The 19,872-nt window shown below is 42.4% G+C and overlaps 1 protein-coding gene across 5 annotated transcripts in view; it reads left to right on the top strand.

Annotated features, from left to right (window-relative positions):
• Positions 1-19,872, top strand: part of SPECC1 (sperm antigen with calponin homology and coiled-coil domains 1) — an 86,964-nt gene that overhangs the window by 34,199 nt on the left and 32,893 nt on the right. For all 5 annotated transcript variants that reach the window (XM_088177030.1, XM_088177032.1, XM_014876535.2 and 2 more), the window contains 2 exons: positions 16,228-17,786; positions 19,589-19,796. In XM_088177030.1, the coding sequence (XP_088033156.1) occupies positions 16,228-17,786; positions 19,589-19,796 (1,767 nt within the window). The remainder of the gene's footprint in view (positions 1-16,227; positions 17,787-19,588; positions 19,797-19,872) is intronic.

Here is a 19,872-nt window from a genome sequence, read left to right as displayed (position 1 = left end):
GTCTACCTTCTTAGGAAACTTTGTTTCTTATAGCTCATCTCTTAAGTTTTTCACCCCAAAGTTACCATCTTGGTGTGCTGAGGACAGCTTTGTTCCTCCTCTTGGTGTCAGTGGGCACTGAAGTTCTTAAAAATCTGATCCTGTTATGATGTAGGTTATCATTTCAAGTCAAATACTTTTTTTTTTACACATTTATGAGAGTATCATGTACTTTAATGGATTTTCCTATTAAGTGTAAATTCTGGGTGGGCTGGTCAGTGCTGTCCAGGAACAGGAAAGAAATTATTGCCTCCAAGCTGAGCAGTTGAAAGTTAACACATTAATACAGGAGAATCAAAGAACTGGGACTGACTGAGCAAGGGACTGAGGTGAGGAGAGAGAGGAAAGAAATCCACTGCTGGTGTCTGCTGGGAATGTTTTGAACAGAAGACCAACAGCACAGTATCGTCTCAAATTGATCTCCATCTTCCTAAGAGTGTCTAACAAGGATTTGAGAGGATTGCTTGTAATAACATTAAATTCTGTAGGCTTTTCCTAGCTTCTAATTTAAAACTTATTTTAAACAGCTTTTATAATCATTTGTGAGAGCTTTGTGGTGCGTGACCCAGGTTTGCATCACTTCTTTGCCAAAACTCTGCTCCTTGCAAGTGGTTGGTTTTCCTGCTATACCCCAGTGCTCTGAATATTCATATTTTTAAAACCAGTGGAGGTTTTAGAATGAAAACACGTATAAAGTAATACAGAAAATGATGTGAAAGGAGAGTGAATATTGCAGCAATTTGTCAGCAGAATTAGTTTTCTGCTTTTGAAACTGGCTATCCAAGCTAAAGGAAACAGTGTATACAAACAGAGGCCAGAGCACCTGTGGAATAGCTGGAACGTTTCCTGGGAGCTGTATGGAAGAATCCAGAATTATCCAGTGCACCAGTATTTGTTGGGAGAAAGCTTTTCAAACATAGCTTGCCTTGGAAACAGGGAGGCCTCCTGTTATTTCTGAACAGGAGCACTGACACTGGTTGACACGGTGATGGGGGGGTTGTTTATCCTCTAAACATCTGCAGGTGATGGATGATGAATATCTTCAGGAAGAGGTGGGAAAAATTACTCAATACCCACAAAAACTTTTGGTGAAAGAATCGCTTGAATGGGAAATGTTAACATCTCTTGTTGGAACAAGGTGACGGGTGGGGTTATCCAAGGGTTAGGCTTTTTTTGGGATTGTGTTTATTTGTAAAACATGCTTACATGGCTTGGATGAGAATATCAAGTGTCAGTGCACGCACTGAGTCAGTATTGATCTGTTTTCTTATGTCTATTTTGTCCTGACCCAGGGGAAGCTTCATTTGAGTTTGAGGAAGAAATTTTTCAGTGTAAGACATAGGAGAATCTCAAGATAAATGCTATTGTAGAAATACATGTTCTTGTCGTTTCTGTTCTTTGTTTTCAGGGTCAGTCAGATCTTTTCTGGGTGCTCCCTTTAGTCTCCCTTTCTCCCTAACACGAGAGCCGTTCATTTTAACTCTGTTGGATGTCAGAACACCATTTCTGCCAAGCAAGAGCTCAAGAGACCAGATGAGTTTAATGATGGTGTGGGGGGAAGGGAGGGAGGAGAGAGGGGCCAGCAGAGCTAATGAATCACATAACAGCTTTCATGGAAACACCGACAGCAAGTCATGTCCTCTTGGAGCTCGGGCAGGGAGCCATAGACCTTTTGTTCCCAGTGGAGCCAACAAACCACAGTTTGCTCTCCACTGGATAGTTTAATTCCTTAGTCACCTCTTCCTCCCACAAGTCATTCTTGCATGGGGGGTTTACAAATGCTCTCATTTTTCAGAGTAGTAACACACTGCTGATTAAACTGGTATTGAAGAAGTTTATTTTCCCCTGGAGAGTAGTTTTTACTTGACTTCAGCTTTTCTTCCAAGGCCAGTGAGGGCCAGCTCTGTTGATTGGTCTCGTGAGTTGAGTTGACAGGAGTGACATGATTAAATCATTTCAGAAGGACTGACAAACACATCAGTCAGTGGCAGTGTCTCCTCTGCTCCCAGACCAGGGAAACAGGAACAGCCAGGCATGGTCACAGTCTGCACTGACCTCTTAGAGGAGTTTAGTCATGAGTGTGAGTAACTTACCTCTGGAATTATCTGAGCCAGCCTTCAGTGATAATCTGAGGTCCCCTCATTCCAAGCTGAAAGGCTAATGAATCCTAAATTAATGGAAAAGATCATCAGTGAGTTCTCCTACACTACAGGGCCTTCCCAGCAGTTTTCTGCCCTGGCTGGGGGGATGTGCTGAGTGGGAGTGCTTTCTCCATGGGTAGGGTGACAGCTTTTACAAGAAGAACTTTTAGGGCATGGCAGGCAGCAGGATGTGGTTTAAGCATTTTGTGTGAGATTAATTTCCATCAGCAAAACAAAGCCATTTTTGGATGAAGGCAGGGAGCTTCTGGGAATTCTGCTGAATGAGCTGGTCAGCAAGAACTTGTCCTGTGAGTCCAGAGCTCTGGACTGTGCTTTTGCCCCCGTGCTGCTGGTGTTTTAAGACCTACCAGTGGTAGATCTAACATGGTAGTAAATGTAAAAGCTAATTTTCTTGATGATTGTTTCATTAGTTGAATTAATGTGCTTGACAGCTGCAGAGTGACAAGGAAACAGCCAGGGGATGATTGTGATTGTGTTGGTTCTGACACAGCATTAAATGACTTGACAGAGGGAAAAGTGAATAATGCTGGCCCTGGAGAAAAAGAGAAGCTTGCTTCTTCTTTAGGGCTACATTTGGCTCCTTAAGATCTCGAAGTTGTAAAGCTGGCCAAAGAAATTTGAGCAAGTATTGCCCCTTGAAATTCCCACTGAAAGCTGCCAGAGCCCTGGAGGTACTGAGGAGTTTATTTGGAAGCAGTCCTGAGTTCTGGACCTTCTACCAGTATTTCAACAACGTAATCTATTTTATTTTTTTCTCTTTTCAATTCCTCCCCAAGTTCACTAATTTACTCTTCATAAAATCTGATTTCTACAGGGAATGTAGCTTTCTAAACAACATGAGATTGTAAAACTGAGGAAAGAGTACTTCTCTGATTTCATTTGTACTGCATTGCTTGAGGAGAACTTGATTTGATTTTTCTATGATTCTCAGAGACTGACACTAGAAAATGGACAAATATTTGATATTTGCATTATTTTCTAATACTTTCCTATTTTTTATCTCCAAGCAATTTAAACATGATGATTGAAGATGATAAAAACCTGAGGTCTCTGGTGATGGTAATAGACACTGTTCGATTTTCCATGCATCAACTTTTTTTCTTCCTGTAATCCAAAGCAGGCGTGTGTTTGTTCACAGATCTCTTTGGAATGTTCCATCTATTATATTTCATGAAATGTTTTTCCACAAGCATCAATAGATATGGATTGCATGTTCTGAGGCAGAGCACTCTGCCCTTGTGTGCTGTGTGATCATGGGTCACTTCTCTCAGGCTATAAATTATATCAGAGCTGCAGCTTCCTGCCCTTTTCATCAGGCTCTGGAGCACACAGCTAACAAGCTCTATGTTTTTATCAGCAGCAGAATTTACATTTGAAGTTCTTACAGGCAAATTTGATATTCATCACTGTTAAAATGCACTCTTGGGATAGCATAGGGCTAACACGAGTTTGCAGGGTTCAGTTCTGAGCATGTGTAGGGGATGTGTTGGCTGAAACAGGGAAATAGATTTTCCATTTGTTACCAGCTCTGTAGCTTTTGTATCTTGGTTGGAATTTATCCAGTTGCTTAGAAAAACTGTTAGAAGCAAAGCAAATGTGTCCATGTCCCATGAGCAGAGTTATGTTCCTCTCACATTCCTGTCCTGATGGATGCTTTGGTGCTAAGTGTTAAAAACCATTGCTACTCAGGCAAGTAGGAATTTTAGCAGCAACTTTAATGAAATCATATTTATTAATGTATGGAATGAAAATTGATTTAGGGGCAGGGTGCAGTTAATCCTCTGACACATTTTACTTATATTGGATGGCTTTTCTTTCTTCCCCAACTGAATTAAGAATTTCCATCTTGTATTAAGGATAGAAATCTGTTTTAATTAGTCTGAAATATGTAGAATGCAAAGGTGGCTTCTTCCCTGCATGTGGAGGATATTCTTTTGTACTTTTCACACCCTAAAGGTCTTCTGCATTTTGCCATTGCAGCATTTATACTGAAGATGTAGAAATCCTTGTGATACCAAAAAAATTATTCTCATCTAATCCCTTTTATAGGGGTTGTTTCCACAAGGGTGTGGATAATGATAAATTTGTTGGCAGGAACTGAGTTCTCTGCAGTACAGGAAAGACTTTCAAAAGTGTAACTGAATACTTATGATTCCTGAAATAAAACAGAGGTAATTCCCTGTGCTTGTGCACAACAGAACCAACTCGGCATGAGGTTCATTAGTCATAATTAACAGCTGGTAAGAGGGGATGAGATTCCATGAACAGGAGTCATTCCAGGACTGGTATTTTCTGCTCAGAAAGCTCCTCCAGAGTGCAATAGCCCTGGTGTTGTCTATCTGCAATAATGTGAAATAGTGTATAAATTGCAGCCTGTAGAGAACATGTTGCATTTTTTTTATTTAAGGCTAAATTGTCAAAATCCTGGTTTTTGTTTTTTGTTTCAGAAAAGAAAAAGTATTAAGGATTTCTGTGACCAAAGAGAAGTGGTTCAAAGTCTTGTTCCCCAGAGCACAAAGTGTCAGCTGTAATGCTGGGAGGGGATAAGGTGGTGGTGTCATGTCCATCCCCATCTGGAAACATTCCTTGAATGGAAATAATGTTCTAGAAAAGTGGTGCAATTCATTTAAACCTTCAAAGGCTTTTAAACCTTTGTCTCATGGAAGGCTGTGTGCTCAGTACAGCCAGTTTTCAGCTGACCAGAGCAATGCACAGAAATATTTCAAGTCAGGCCTCCCATGGCAGTAACTTTGCTTAACCCCAAGCCATGGATCCTAGGATTACAATCTGTTTTGCCACGAGGTGAGAGGCACAGAGCTGGGAATGTGTTTTTCCAGGCTTTTCCAGAGCAAAAGCTGATCAGGATGGAGGTGTCAGAAGGGAAGAGTCCCTCTTTGAGGGACTGAGGATATTTCTACAAGCCTTATCTTCTGGATCATGAGAAATGCTTTCATAAAACCTTGTTGAGTTTGAAGAATGGACTAATCATGTTAAGAATTACTCTCAGCCTCCTCCACACATAGTTTCTTTGAGACTGCTTGACTGTGGAAAGTCTTTGACTGATCTTTTAATTAAAAGCTCTTTATTTTTTTAAACCAAGGAGTTGAAGCTCTTCCTGCTTTGAAGTGGGCAATGTTTTATAGATAAACATCTCATTATGTTATGAGCTTTCTCCTCTCCCCTTCTGTCTCATTTCTTTTCCTGATGTGTCTCATCCTGTGTTGATAGTTCTGATGATTTTAGCCCAGTTCCCAGTATTGGCTGTTCCAGCTCCCTTAGCTCCGTGCTGGGCTGAGCTAAAGCTCAGGATGAGCTGTGGAGACTAAATCAGAGTCCTTTCCCCACCCCCTCACAGAAGCAGGCTGGAAATGGCAAGAAAACTGGGTTTATTATGTGGCCATCACATTTCAGTAAACAAAAAGCAGTTGTAATACTAGTGCAATGCAAACTGATTATTAAGCATTAAGCAAACAATTAAAAAAAAAAAAAAAAAGCTTCTAGCTTTTAAGTTCTGCCCTTTAAGGGAAGGAAGAGGAATCTCCTTTCATGTTTCCATTTTTGATCCCTTTCCCCCCCGTCTTTCTGGATTTTCAGGGTTTGGGAATCCATGAGGACATTTCTTTTGGCTTGGTGTCAGTGCTGGTCTTTTGGCCGAGTGTGGAGCAGCATTCCTGAACGGGAGGGTTGGGATCAGGAATTCCTGACACAGAGCTCTCCTCTGCACTGCTTGGAGAGGCATTTTCAGCTTCTTTTCCTCTGTGATGGCTCTGCTCCCCCAGTGGGAAGGACAAGGAATTAGAGCAGGATCCACCTTTGCAGAGAAAGCAGGAGGATGATCAAGCCCCGTGCAGGTATCGCTGTCAGTTCCATGATTCAATCCACGGCATGGCCTCCTGAACAGTTAAACAGGTTGAGTAATCACCCTGCTAATTGTGAGAATGTTGGATGTATAATCTGTTTGGTTATCCTTTGTGCTCGTGGAGAGATGTCAGATAGATTTTGATGGTTAGAGGAGTCATCCACAGCCCCTGATTTGTCTGGAAGGAGCAGGGTTCTCACTGTTCCTTCCAATTGGATTCTTGGACCAGGAGGATTTAGGAAGCTCCTCCATTAACTTGAGCCACGGCTCACATTCAGTTGTGACATCCACGGTGCATGGAGGAGCACACCACTGACAGCCACTGTTGAGTTGGTATGGTTAGATTTAGGGCTGGTTAGTTTTGTTTGCTTTTTAATTTCCTGTACTTCTCAAAACACTCAACACTGGTATTTTATCCATTATAATTGTATTTTCCAGGAATGGAAGTACAGCTGTTTTATCACCACTGTTAACCCAGCAGTGGCTGAGTGAAGAACTTCTGAGCTAGATTAGCTGGGAATCTGCTTTCTGAGCTGAGGAGAATTCTCTCCTTGTCTGCAAGCTAGAATCAAGGAAAACCCTGGGATTCTTAGTACAGCTAGTGGTCATTTATCTCAGGAATATTCCTAATACAACCACAGGACTTGACAGATTATTTCTCTGCTTTATCTTCAAACGAATCCCTGTTTTTTCTGAGCAGCATGTTCTGGGAGATGTCTTATTAGCTCCAAGGATGTTCCCCTCAGCAGTTGCTCAAAACCTTCTGGAAAGCAGAAGCCTCAGATCTAACAAGTAGGAAAACAAAGGAAACTCCAAACTTACCAACCAGATCAAACAAAATAATCCCTAATTTCAGTGAAACAGCAGTGATTTTGTCCCTCTTCACAGAAAAATCATATTTATGGATTTTTTTTCTTACCAGTTGTCTAAAAAAATCACCAGAATAGAGTTTGACTTAAAATTGACTTAGCTGTAGGTATGAGATGATTATACCTGATCCTATCTTATTTTTACAGGTGGATAGGCAGGAAATATTCCAGAACAAACAAAAACAGGAAGTGTCATAGTACACAGAAATCCCAATAATTTTGGTGTGCTAATGTTACAAGTATATAAAGTCAAGCCCCCCTTAAGGAACATAAAAGTAATGTATTTTTAAACTAATGAGCTATGATGGTTATGGAAATTATAAATTCACAAGTGAGGACATTTCATTTTAAAAAACGAGAATTCTCTATTTCTGTAACTTAATTTTGAGATAATGCTACACATTGAAAGTTTTAGTAATTCTTTTGTGGGGGGTAGACAAGGGGTATAACTTAGAGGTGACTAAAGTTTTTGGCAGGCCCAGTGGTATTAACAGTTCCAAAAAAAGTAGTGTTGAGTTTACCATAGGGATATTCCAGCAAATGTAGGGTGTAGAGTTTCCCTGAACATTTGCTTTGGATGGCTCAGTGTTTGTTATGCCAGGTTGCTGGGTACTCCAGAAATGCAGAGCAGCTCAGGGGTAGATTCCACCCCACTTGTGACCTGCCAAGTTGGTAATTCCCTGGGGTTTGTGTCCCTCATTTTGGGGCTGAACACAGCAGCACCTCAGGATTCTCTTGGTGCCTTATGGAGCAGTGGAGCCCTTTGGGTGCTCCTTGGCTCTGGAGCAGATTAGAAAGTGAAGTTTGTGTTTGTGAGAGCAAAGACTGGGCATGCACAGAGCAGTTCCTGTCTCTCAGCTCAGCCAGTTCTCTTTCCTGGTCTATCTTTGGTCCTGAGATTTGGAAGCAAAAGTTGCTTTTTACAGTAGAGCCTGCACTGCTTTTGTACTTTTGGGTTTAAAATTTTACTCCAAACAGATATCCAGGCTTGAGTTTTCATTTTCAGTTTAAAAGCTTCCAGCAAACTCAAGTAAACAGCATCAAAAATGTTCAGAGGGACTCTTTTGTGTGGACACTGGCAAGTCTCTCAGGGTAAAGAGATTTTAACTACTCTTGCTGTTATTCAGAGAGGAATTGTCTGTGAACAGGCCCATAAAGAGCAGAGAAAGTCAGCTGAAATTCACAATGAGACTTTGTGAACGGGGTTTTGATCAGATCTCGTCTCATTTACCTTCTGAATGCGACCTTGTTTCCACTGTAATAGAATTGAGCTGTGACAGAGTGAACTTGAAATTCAGTTCTTGTGGCTGTGCCGAGCTTGGAACCACCAGATACTGAGTAGGGTTGATCTTTTTCTATTTTCATTTTAACACTTTTCTGGAAGAGTTAAATGTGACTTTCTGTGTTCAAGGACAAGATGACAGAGTTATTGATCAGGTGAAAAGAAAATGTGTGTGATCATTCCTTAATTGTGCAGCAGACATTTTTTATCTTCTAAAACCTCTGTGATACTTACTGGGGCCTTTTGTGGATTCTGAGTACTTGTTTAGATGCTAAAATTTGAACTAAATGGAGATGCTTCAACTATAAGGTCGTCTCTACTATTGGGTTACATTCCTGCCATGGGAGAGTCTTTTCTGGTGGCCACCCTTGAAAAGAATGTCCTACCAATACTTCATCTGCAGATTTAAACCCTTGACAAGTAGTTTTGCCACGACTTAGTCTTTAAGTTACCAAAAATGCCTTTTCTTGGGTGCTTTTTGCACTCCAGATTTCTAGACTCATATTTCTAACTAAAAGAAAAAAAAATCAGCCAACCTTTACGAAGTGTTCAGCTCAAATGTCAGGGGTCTCTATAGTCTTAAATTAGGAATTACTCAGATCAAGATGCTTATTGCTGCTTTTTCTTTTTCTTTGCTAGTGTAGCTTTTTTAGTACAGTCATCTGTTTTTGCCTAATACTTTGTAATACAATTTTTATTTCTCTTTGGTCTTTTATCCTCCATCTCAAATATCAGTACCTGAGTTGCTTTCCTACACTCTCCAGGATGATTACATAGATCAAAATCTTTACATTAAGCCTTTTAGCTCTTTCCTCCTGTTGCATATTGTGCCTGTTCCACAGACAATGCAATCAGGGAGGCCAGACAGTCCAACAGGCCATTAAAATGATTTAGGAAAAAAAGTTAATGTTTTAATTACTCTTAATCTGTGTTTGCTAAGTGATTAAAAGGCCCTATTGGAGCAGAAGCTTCTATATATAATTAGTGCTGGATTATCAAAACCACATTTGTTGTTCTGGAGCCATCTCCTTGTCTTTTTTAAAGCTAGGTGGAGTACAAGTGAACCTTCCCAAGGAGTTGCTGACCTGTGAAGGTGTTGGCTCTATGACTAACACTCTGCAAACAGACTGATTAATTCAGAAGAACCTCACTGGCCAAGCCTTGCTTTGCTTTGTTTGCTGCTGTATAAAGACCAGGTAGCAGAGAGCATTGCCTTTCTGTAGTACAACCCTAAAAGGGCTGGAAAATGGTGTCCTCCTCTGAGTTTCTGAGCATTATTCAAAGGAGTATCCAGTGCTGTTGTCGTGGAAGAATGCTGAGAGCAAACCCCTTCAGCTCATTCCCTTTGTGCACCAAGCAGATCAAGCCATGATACTTTGCCACAGTACAATAGTGTCATTCTTTATGCTGACTTTTGCACAAGCTCGTGGTGGAGCACAAGTTTCAGCCATTTCACTCTCAAATATGAAATTCTAAACAGCTCAAGCAGTTTTGAAAATATCTGTAGATACTGGTGCTCTTGCCACCTGCATCTCTTTGAAAATCCAGCCTTTTGCATCCAGTCCCACTCACATTTCAGCTCCCAAGAAGCTCTCAGGACAGACTCAGATCTTCCTCATGGCTTGGTTTAGTTGTGTGCATCCCTTCAGTATTTGTTCCCAAGCTGTCCTACCATTCCCGGGGGTTTAAGGATAGGGGCATTAAGCAGTGTGGCAGAATGTGCAGGGATTTTGTGTCTCTAGGTTTTGTATGAAGTAGCCCAGCAGTGCAGGTAAGGGCTGCTGTTATATCTGCCCTGCTTCTCCATGTTTGCTTTTCCTCATGCCACCGTGAAATGTGTCCCTGTGTTTCCTGTTAATTAGGATATCAGAAGATCTCTGGTCAGCAGGGAAGTTGTTTTTTAACTGTTTCATTTGCTTTAAACAAAGGGGGAAAAAGGCAGGAGAAAATAGGGTGTTTCAATAAAACAGATGTGTGCTGAAACCTTTTAATGAAAAAGTACTTTAAAAGGAGTCAAGTGTACAGCAATCCTTCCTCTGTGCTGTACAGTCACCGTTTCCCAAAGGAGGTCCCTAACTGACTCTTAATCAGTCTCAGTATCAATCCCAGGATCAATGCTGGAACAGGGTGAAAGGGATCTGCCAAGTCCCCTGGGCTTTCAGTTAAGCTTTGAGGTCTTAGTGGCTTATCTGCCTTTGAAAAATGGATTTTAAACACCAAGTTAATGAGGTTCTTGAAAACTTTACTGGAGCTGACAAAAGAAGTCAGAAAACCCATCCAGGCTCCCTGTGACATGTGCTGCTTTATCAGAGTGAGTCAGTGGAAAGTGTGGTGACTCCAGGCTAATGCCATCTTTTGTGACTTGGCTGTGACTAAATTCACATCGATGATGTAATGGATCCCATATTAATCCATTGTGTTAAATTGTTCATTGTGGAGCTGGAAATCAGCTAAAGGGTACTTGGGCACTGGAGGAATTCTGAATGTAGCACAAAAAAGGTGCTGTTATCTGCCTTCTAACATCAGTTGGTAAATCTGCTGTGAAAGTCTGACCAGTTCAATGTCTTGGTGGCACTTGAGGTATCTTCAGACATCCCAATTGCTCTGTCTGCTCTGGAGCAAGGGACAAGTCTCCTACAGGTGCTGCCAAATCTTTGAGTGCAGTGAAGGTATTTTAAATATACCTAAAGGTCATCTGGAATGGCACTAGACAGCTGAGTTTTGGTGTCCTAGCCCAGGTGTCACAAACCAGGCAAAATGAAGACACTCCTGTGACCCAGGTTTGTTTTACTGAGAAACTAAAAGTGGTTCCAGGAGCTTTTCCAGGCAAGGCTGAGCACAGGGTACCTGCCTGCCTGGCCTGGCTGTCCCTGTGTGCTCCTGGTGCTGCTCTGGATCCTCAGCACATTCTGGCAAAGCCTGAGGAATTGCTCTCAAGTCCAGGATCTACTGAAGTCACAGCCAGAGGATGAGCTGAAAGCCAGAACTGATAAGAAGGATATATTTCACCTAAACCACAAGTGCTAGAGCACAGTAAAATTGTGTGGGGTGGTTTAATAATTATTTTTATTTGCTGTACAAGCGTGGCTGTTAATATTCCCTTTACTTAGCCATGGTGCTAAATGCTCCCAGCCCACTTGATTTATACTGACCTTTCCCTCAAGGAACCACTTTTGTATCTGAGGCTCAGGAGTTCTGTTCAGATTGGAAATTTTATTAAAGCATCCTGGCATGTGAGAACAGAATTCCAGAATGGCAGAAGAACTCCAGTCTTCTGTTGCCAGGGAGGCTGTGAGTTAGTCCTTAATTTCTTGTTGCAATCTCTTGTTTTGCTGTCCTTTCTGAGGAGGATTTAGGGATGACAGACACGGGACAGTGAAACTGCTGATCTGTTACAAAAGCAGGAGCTGGAATGAGAAAGCTTTAACATCCCTCGTGAGAGGACAAACTTGTCTGCAGGCAACAGTTTGCCTTTCTGAAATGTATGACTGGAACATTGCAGAGTGCTATGAATAGCTTTCTTTTATTTCTTGTTAGTTATCCTGCCCTTGCAATTCAAATAAGGTATCCATTGTTTAAAAACATCACACGAAAGCTGCATCTGTCCCCGTGCTTTAGTCTGACATGACTGAAATGCTTTGTGAGATGGCTTGGTGATCAGTGCTTAAATTACATGGGCTCTGGGCAGGAGGTTAGTACCTGCTGAAACTATGGAACAGTGAGTTACTGACATGGAATTCTGAATATGTTGAAGGAGAAGATGTGTTTTTATTGTTTCTTGCTTAAGAGATGACAGGATTAAAATTGAGGAATAAGGTATTAAATGGAACATTCCCTGTTAACCTCACTGTGGAACAGCAGAAGGCCATGGCATTAACCTTTGGGTTATTAATATGTTGATGGAGGGAAGGATTAAGAAAAGGGCAGGTTGTGGGACACAAATGGGACAAAGGCCAGAGGCAAATAATTTTGTATTGACTCCAATTCTAAAAAATAGATTCAAGGCAGAAATTAGAACCTTTTCAAAGGTGTTTATGTAGTCAAATATTGTCACTTCCCAAGTGGGATTATTCTTCTGCTGTGGGACTGGGGAAGCAGGTGTTTGAACTGTTGGTATAATTAAGGGTCAAGTAAAATAAATGTAATTTCAAGGCTGGTGCTTTCTCAGAGGCAGTGCTGTCTCAGAGCACATGGAATGTAAAGGCAGACAAATGTATTGAATCTTCATTCTATAATGTCACACCTGTGACTGGTAAAATGTTTACCTCCTACTTCCCCTCACCCTGCTCCCACTGTAATTACATTGACTGTGCTGCCTGGATGTTATTTCTCAGCAACAATCCTGTGTGTTTCACCTCGGAGGATTAAGAAATGTTTTTCTCCATTCCATTGTCCATTTTCTCCTGATTATGGATGTCCCTATGGAAGGTGCTGAGAACTCAGATCAGAAATAGATCATAATGTGGAAAAACTGAGGAGTAATCCTGATGCTTCTGCAAGAAACATTGTGGTTGTGTTGAAAATTGGATTAAAATGTCAAAAGATCGTCTCGAGGGGTCAACTTTTATCTCATTAAAGTGATACTTTGGCTTTTGACATCAGTGGGAAGTCAGGGAGTGCTCCCTGGCAGCAAGTGGTGCATGGAAAGCTGCACAGCAGGGAAGGGCCCTGGTCCTCATCCTGATTCAGTGTGACCTTGGGTGAGGTGTTTCATTTCTCTCTGCTTCCCTGTCCTGTAACCTAAACTTAATTATGTGTTTCAGAGGATTTGAGTTAAATAGCTGTTAATTTTACAGCACTTGGAAAATTATAAGCTCTATCTATTGTTAGAGTTTAATGCCCTCACGACTGAAAAGTAAGGCTGAAAATGGAGAAGCTCTTTAGTGGGCACCCAGGTGAGGAGCACAGTGATGAGGTGACCTCCACTGAGCTTCAGGGCTCGTTGTTTTTCTCTCCCCTGCTCAAAACCAGCAGCACTGGCCAGGCAGTGAAGTTCTGTGTGATTCCAGGCACTGGAAGCAGCAGCAAAAATCAGCTCTGTGTTGGATGCAGCAGCCTGGAGAGCCTGTCTGGAGTCTCCCATCGCCACACTGGGGCCAGTTAATCTGCTCCCAGGGGGGCTTGCACAGCCCTCAGTGCAGCTCCTGCCTGTGGAGCCTCGGGCTGTGGCTGGGCAGTCATTGGCAACCACTACACTGCTCAACTCCAAGGTCATTCACAGGGGGGTTGCCCATAAAATAGACTTTAAAGTAGTTTATACTTGATTTGGTGTTTTGTGATCAACATATGCACCCAGAGCTATTCTTTTTCCTGGCTTCTTGTGGCTTTTTAGTATCGTGTGGTGCTTGTGGAATGTGGAATGAGGAAAATATGTAAGTCTTCCTACATCGTGCAAAAACCAAGCTGGTTAATGGTTATTGATGGATAGCAAATGCTTTGTGATTTATGACAGAGCAAATCAGCAGAGCGTGGAGTCTTGCAAAACACGAGGCACATTGAGTAAGCTCAAAGCCTCAAAGCCTGCAGTGGTTGGCAAACTGGTGGAGTACAGGTAATCCCAGTTAAATATCATTAATTGTTATCCTTATGTATATGTGTTCCATGGCTCAGGATCATGTTGCAGTTGTCATCTGGTGGTGATTGGAAACATGCTGGCATCACTGCAAGTGCAGCATATCTCCTAAGAAAACGTGGTGTCCTTAGTGCCAAGCAATTTGTACTCGTGTAATTGGCTCATTATTTCTTCTAATGTACAGAATACCACCCACTATGTATAGAATACTGCTTAGTCACATACTGACCAGTTGACAGTCATGTTGTTGAACTGGTTTGGGCATTAAAAAAGTTTTTCAGAGTACTTGCTTTGTCATAAAATTTTGTGTGAAGGGTAGAAAACCCTCTCAGATCGAATAAAAGCCGAGGACATACAGAAGACTTTAAATCACCCCTTACAATCCATTCAAGAATGTCTCTGATCTTTGTAATGTAGATTTTACATCTTAAATCTGTAGTATGGTTGCAGCTCGTGTGAAAACTACTTCTGTGTGCTGGAAACTCATCCTATTCCGTGGTCAGGATGCATTCAGGTGCTTTCCCACCTGGGGCTCACCTGTGCCTCTCTCTGAGCAGGGAGGGGCTGTGCTGAGTTGGGATTTCTCTGCTGGAAGTCACATCACACCATGGTCCTTTCAATTTCCTCCTGTCCTTCATCTCCTGGCGTTGGCTGCATGGGCACCAGGAGCTGTGCTCGTGTGCTGAGCTCACTCTTGAGTAGGTTTTACTCTGAGTAGGTTTTAGTGGTGCCAGATCTTGGGTTGGGAATGGGATGATCCATGAGCTGGAGCCTCTGGCTGTGACAAGGACAATTCCCATCTCTGCTTTCGTGGTGCTTTCCACCGGAGATCCCGGAGCTGTGCTGTCCCCTCCAGCTGTAGGTGACTGAATGAAGCTGTGTGGGCCTGGCTGTCCCTGTATCTCTTCCCAAAAACACTGGAGCCTTTGTCTCTGGCCTCACCGTGCCCCTGCCATGACAGAGGCTCTCTGTGCTCTCCTGCCAGGGCTGAGCTGGGTTCAGGGGGCTTTTCTTCAGCTGCTCTTTGTCTCGGGGTGTTTATTGTGCTGCTGCGGAGTGTGTGTGTTTGGGGGGGAGGAGGAGGGGCTCCTGTTTGTGTGGGCTTTATAAACCCTGTGCATTCTTCAAAAGAGATGCTGAGCAAACGGGGTGGTGTTAATGTTAACCCTTCCGTGCCCTGCACTGCTGTGGAAGGGTGATGAGGTTGCTGTGTAAGGCAGGGAGTCTGCTCCCCTTTTGGATTTTCTGTGAATGCTGCACACAGATGTGTGTCAGCAAAGACCCTCCCGAATGTGGGGAGATGGAATTCGTTCTAGGATTTCCCCCCAGAGTCCTTGTGGAAGTTGTTTTTATTGCAAACACTGGCTCACCAGCCCTTTCTGTTTGCATAACTCGCTCTTGCATCCTGTTTATGTGCCTGCATTGGACAACATCTCCTCATTGTGCCCTATCCCCACACTTAATGGTGCTGTATACTTTAGGGCTTTTCCTTTTGAATAAAGTCCCGAATTTTTAGGAGGATTTTCTTAAATTCACAGTGTTATCACTTGCAGTGGCATGTCAAACCTTCCCTTTGAACCAGTGTCTTTTCTTTAACCAGCTTGTTACAACTTCCATGGTTCAGATGTCTCTTATTGTTCCTTCAGTGCCCGGGGTCCTGTATTTCAAGAGAACTTTGAAAGATGAAAATCAACAACTCATAAACTTCATTTCCCTTGTAATCACATAATGCTCTGCATTGTTGGTTGGTGGGGGAAAAACCCAACCAAAAACTGAACGGAACAGCACCAGCTCTCTAACCTCCTTTTGCTCTTCTTCCATAAGAGGATGGGAATTTAGAACATGGAAAATCTCTCATCCATCTCAGCAAGAAGCTGCAGCAACACAATTGTCTTAGTGTTGGAAGTGCCAGAAGAGTTTTATATTTCACTGAATCTGTGCTCAGCATAAATGTTTCAGTCCTTCTTTTGTGATGATCTGCTTAAATAAAGTAGAATGCAAATAGTTTTGTGTGTGATAAAAATACATTTTTTTCAAAAACAGTATATTTTCTTAAGTTGCTGAACATTTCCCCAGAAATTATTAGGATTAGGTTCAGCATTTTACAAAGTAGTGTAGAGAACTTTCACTTTCAAATAATTAATATCCTTGTATCTTTACATCAATATAATTAATAGGGGGTTGTAGCTCATTCATTGCAGCATTTACATATTGTATTATTACACTGGGAAAAAGTTTACCAGGCTTTGCAGGGGATGGGAAAGGAAGAAATGCAGAATAATACAAGCCTTTGAAACATGAATCCACACAGTTAGTCATGACTAAACCTATTCAAACACTCAGGTGTTTTTTTCCCAGGACTGCTCTAGGTTCCAGCATTGTTGTTGTGAAACTTGTTTTGTTTGTGCCCTGACTCAAATTTGCTCCATCCCTTGTTCCTCCAGGAACCGTTTCGGCTGCGAAGCGCACAGGGATCCCAGCGCCCCGGGAATTGTCCTCGTCCGTGTCCAGGGAGAGAGCTGTGCTGCGTGCCCAAGCCAACACCAGGAAAACACAGCCCAGCCCCACCTCTTCTGGTGCTCCAACTCCTACCAAACACGTGCGCCCCACCAGCAAGTCCAAGCAAGAGAATGAAACCGGTGACAAGGCTGTTCTGGAATCTCAGGTTAAAGAACTCCTGGCAGAAGCAAAGACAAAAGATTCGGAAATTACCAAACTGCGTTGTGAGTTGAAGAAATGCAAAGAGAAAGGATCACTCAATGCTGAAGGAATGGGTGCCTCCAACCAAAATTTAGAAACAGTATCACCTGTTGACATAGATCCATTAATAAGGACCCTTCAGGAGAAAAACAGGACTTTCCAAAAAGAGCTTGCTAGCCTGGGAGAAGAAAACCGTGCTTTGAAAGAGAAATTGCTTTATCTGGAGAACTCCCCTCTCTCAGACACAACCACAAGCAGTGGAGGCGACAGCAGCCTCCCAACCCCAACTACCCAAGAGTCGAGTTTTGGAAGCCCATCCAAGAACGTGTCCAGGGGTGAAGCAGAGGAGCACAGGCAGCACGTGAACGGGGCTGCCCTGCGCAATTCCGGATCTTCCAGCAGCGATGTCACCAAAGCCTCCCTGTCACCCGATGCTTCCGACTTCGAGCACATTGCAGATGTGCCTTCCAGGCCAGCATCTGCCAGCAGCAACCACTTCAAAGGCTCCAAGTGCTCCACTGCAGGAAGTTCTCCAAACAATATTAGCGACCTCTCTGTTGCATCTCTTACAGAGAGAATACAGAAGATGGAGGAGAATCACCACAGCACAGCCGAAGAGCTGCAGGCCACTTTGCAGGAGTTGTCAGATCAGCAGCAAATGGTGCAGGAGCTGACAACAGAAAATGAGAAACTGGTGGAAGAGAAAGCTCTCCTGGAAACTTCCTTCCGTCAGCACAGAGATAGAGCTGAGCAGCTGAGCCAGGAAAATGAGAAGCTCATGACTCTCCTTCAAGAGAGATCCAAGAATGAAGCTCAAGAGGGGAAGGTTCTCGAACTGGAACAGAAATGTGCAGAAGTTCTTGAAAAAGCACAATTTGAAAGAGAGAAATTGCTCAACATTCAGCAGCAGTTAACCAGCAGCTTGAGAAGCTTAGAAAGGGAGCATCAGGATGCCCAGCAGGTGATAAAAAGCCTGAGAGAAGAAAATGAGAAGCTGCTTAAACTTCTAGAAGTGGAACAGCAGAGCAACAGCACAATAACAAAAAGTCTGGAGGACTGTAAAATTGCCTTGGAAGGTCTGAAAATCGAGAATGCCTCTCTCAAAACTCAGCTGGAGAATGAGAAACAAAAGGCTGCAGAAATCAACGTGATGGGCTGCACCTCTGACAACTCTGAGGTGCAGGAGATGCTCAAAGTAGCCCATGCAGAAAAGGCTCAGTTAGAAGCCTCTTGCACTGAGCTGAAACAAGAGCTGCTGAAGGCAAACAGTGAATTGAAGCACATTCAGGGGCTGCTCTCTAAGGTAAAACAGTAGCAGCTTTAAAATAAAGTGGTTGTTTCTGTCCTTTTATAAATTGATTGGTCTTTACATTGTTATTGAGCCATTGATTGTAACTTTCCAGGATTTAAATTGCATGATTAGCTCTGAATAGAAGCTGGGATTATATGATACTGTCTCAGTTTCTGCTGCTATACTCATATTTTCTCAGCAATAACTATTAGCATATCTAAATTTATAAATTCATAACTATTTTGTCCTAATACCTTCTGTAGAATTGACTCTTTTAGTAAATAGAATTGTGTCTATCAGAATTGGAGCAAAGATCAGATCAATAAAAAATTACTTTGATATGATATGAACAAATAGTGTAAATCACTTGCTAATCAGATGAAGAGAAGGGCATAAATAAGTTAGCTGTGAATATTAAATTCTGAATAATGAATCATGATTAATTAGCAGTGTCATTGGTCATGAGAACACAAGGACATGAGTTCATATTCAGGGAATCTGGTAGGGGCAGCAACATGGCTGATGATGCATTGTCAAGCTCCAGATGAGATAATTTTCATAAAACAAATATTTTTACAATAAAAAAGAAATGCTTTGTTTTGAGATATGTAGAGTAACAAAAAAAATATTTTAGAACAATTTAGCTCATTTATGAGTTCATAGCTTTGCTCCAAACAAGCTTAAGCAAGTTACTGTCCCTGTTTTCTGTGTGATCCTGGCTGTTCAGAGGAGCTGCAGCGTGAGCCATCATTCAACAAGTGTTAATAAAGCACAAGCAGTGATTATGTCCCAGTGCTGCAGAAGGAGTGAGAGTGTGCAGTCTTTCCTGTATGGGGAAGGGAGCATGAGGAGAATGATAAAATTGGCTGCAGAGGAAGAGAGCATTGCCAAAAAGCACCTCCATGGTTTGAGTGATTTAGAAAATCCAGATGTCCTTTCAGCTAAAATAGGTGACCACAGCAAATGGAGTTCGTAGAGGAAGCTCTCAAGTGCTTTCTGGAGCTGCAGTTCATGAAGAATAAATGAAAAACTGCTGAGTGCTCAGACTCTGTACCAAACTTTTTATTGCTTGGTTTGGAAACCACAGATTTCCCTCTTTTTACTCTTCCCTTCCCTCAAATTAAGCTGTTTTGAATCATTGGCTATTTGTGACACCCAAACAAGACCACAGACTTCTGTAAGGCTGCCCTGCAGTGAGGCTGTGCCAGTGCTGCTCACTGAATTGGCAGCCTGCACCTTTTCCATGATTTGTTCATAGTCAGAGAGCTCCCCCCAAACCTGGAAGCATTGATCAGTGAGCTGAGCCAACAAACTGAAGTGCAGCAGATTCCCCCTTCAGTAATTCCAGATGTCCCATATCCAGAAATACATTTATCTGCAGTAGCTGGCTCTGCTGTGTGTGTTTTCACAGTCCATTGAAAATGCACATGGTAAAAGCAGCAAATTGTTAATGTGGATGAGCTGATCATCAGCCTGGCCCTAAGGCAGTGATATCACTTTCATAATGTGCTACAGAAACAGGAGTGGAGCTTTCCGGGAATATAATTCCTCTCCCTTCATTAACTGCAGAGATTGCTTTGGAATTGTGGTCATCATACAGAAAATTTCATTTCCTTTGCAGCATCTTGCATTATCTTTATTTGCCAGGAAAGAAAACTGACATTCATCGCTCATCTCTGCTTCCTGAGACTCTCATTTTCATTGAAACTGGGTGTCCACAATGCTTAAATCCACAAGGTGTTCAGTAAAGTCTCTAATGAGTGAGATCTCCTAAGAAATGAGGACAAACTTGCAGCTTTTTTCCTCCCTCCCAGGCTGAGAACGAGTGTGGTCAGCTGAAGGAGGTGTGTGACCGCCAGGCTGAGCAGCTGAGCAGAACCAGCCAGAAGCTGCAGGAGAAGACATCAGAGAATGAAGCAGATATCAAAAACCTGAAAGAGACCATTTTTGAGTTGGAAGACCAGGTGGAACAACATCGTGCTATAAAACTCCACAATAACCAGCTCATCAGTGACCTGGAAAGTAGGTGGAGCTGGAAAAAAAGATTGAAGTGAACTTATTTGGGGGGGTTCAGTTTTGACTGCAACAGGGAGGAGGA

The sequence above is a fragment of the Sturnus vulgaris genome, chromosome 21 (genome assembly GCF_052056855.1).
Source record: "Sturnus vulgaris isolate bStuVul1 chromosome 21, bStuVul1.hap1, whole genome shotgun sequence".
In the NCBI taxonomy this organism is placed as follows: Eukaryota; Metazoa; Chordata; class Aves; order Passeriformes; family Sturnidae; genus Sturnus; species Sturnus vulgaris.
This window is presented reverse-complemented; position numbering and strand designations above follow the sequence as displayed.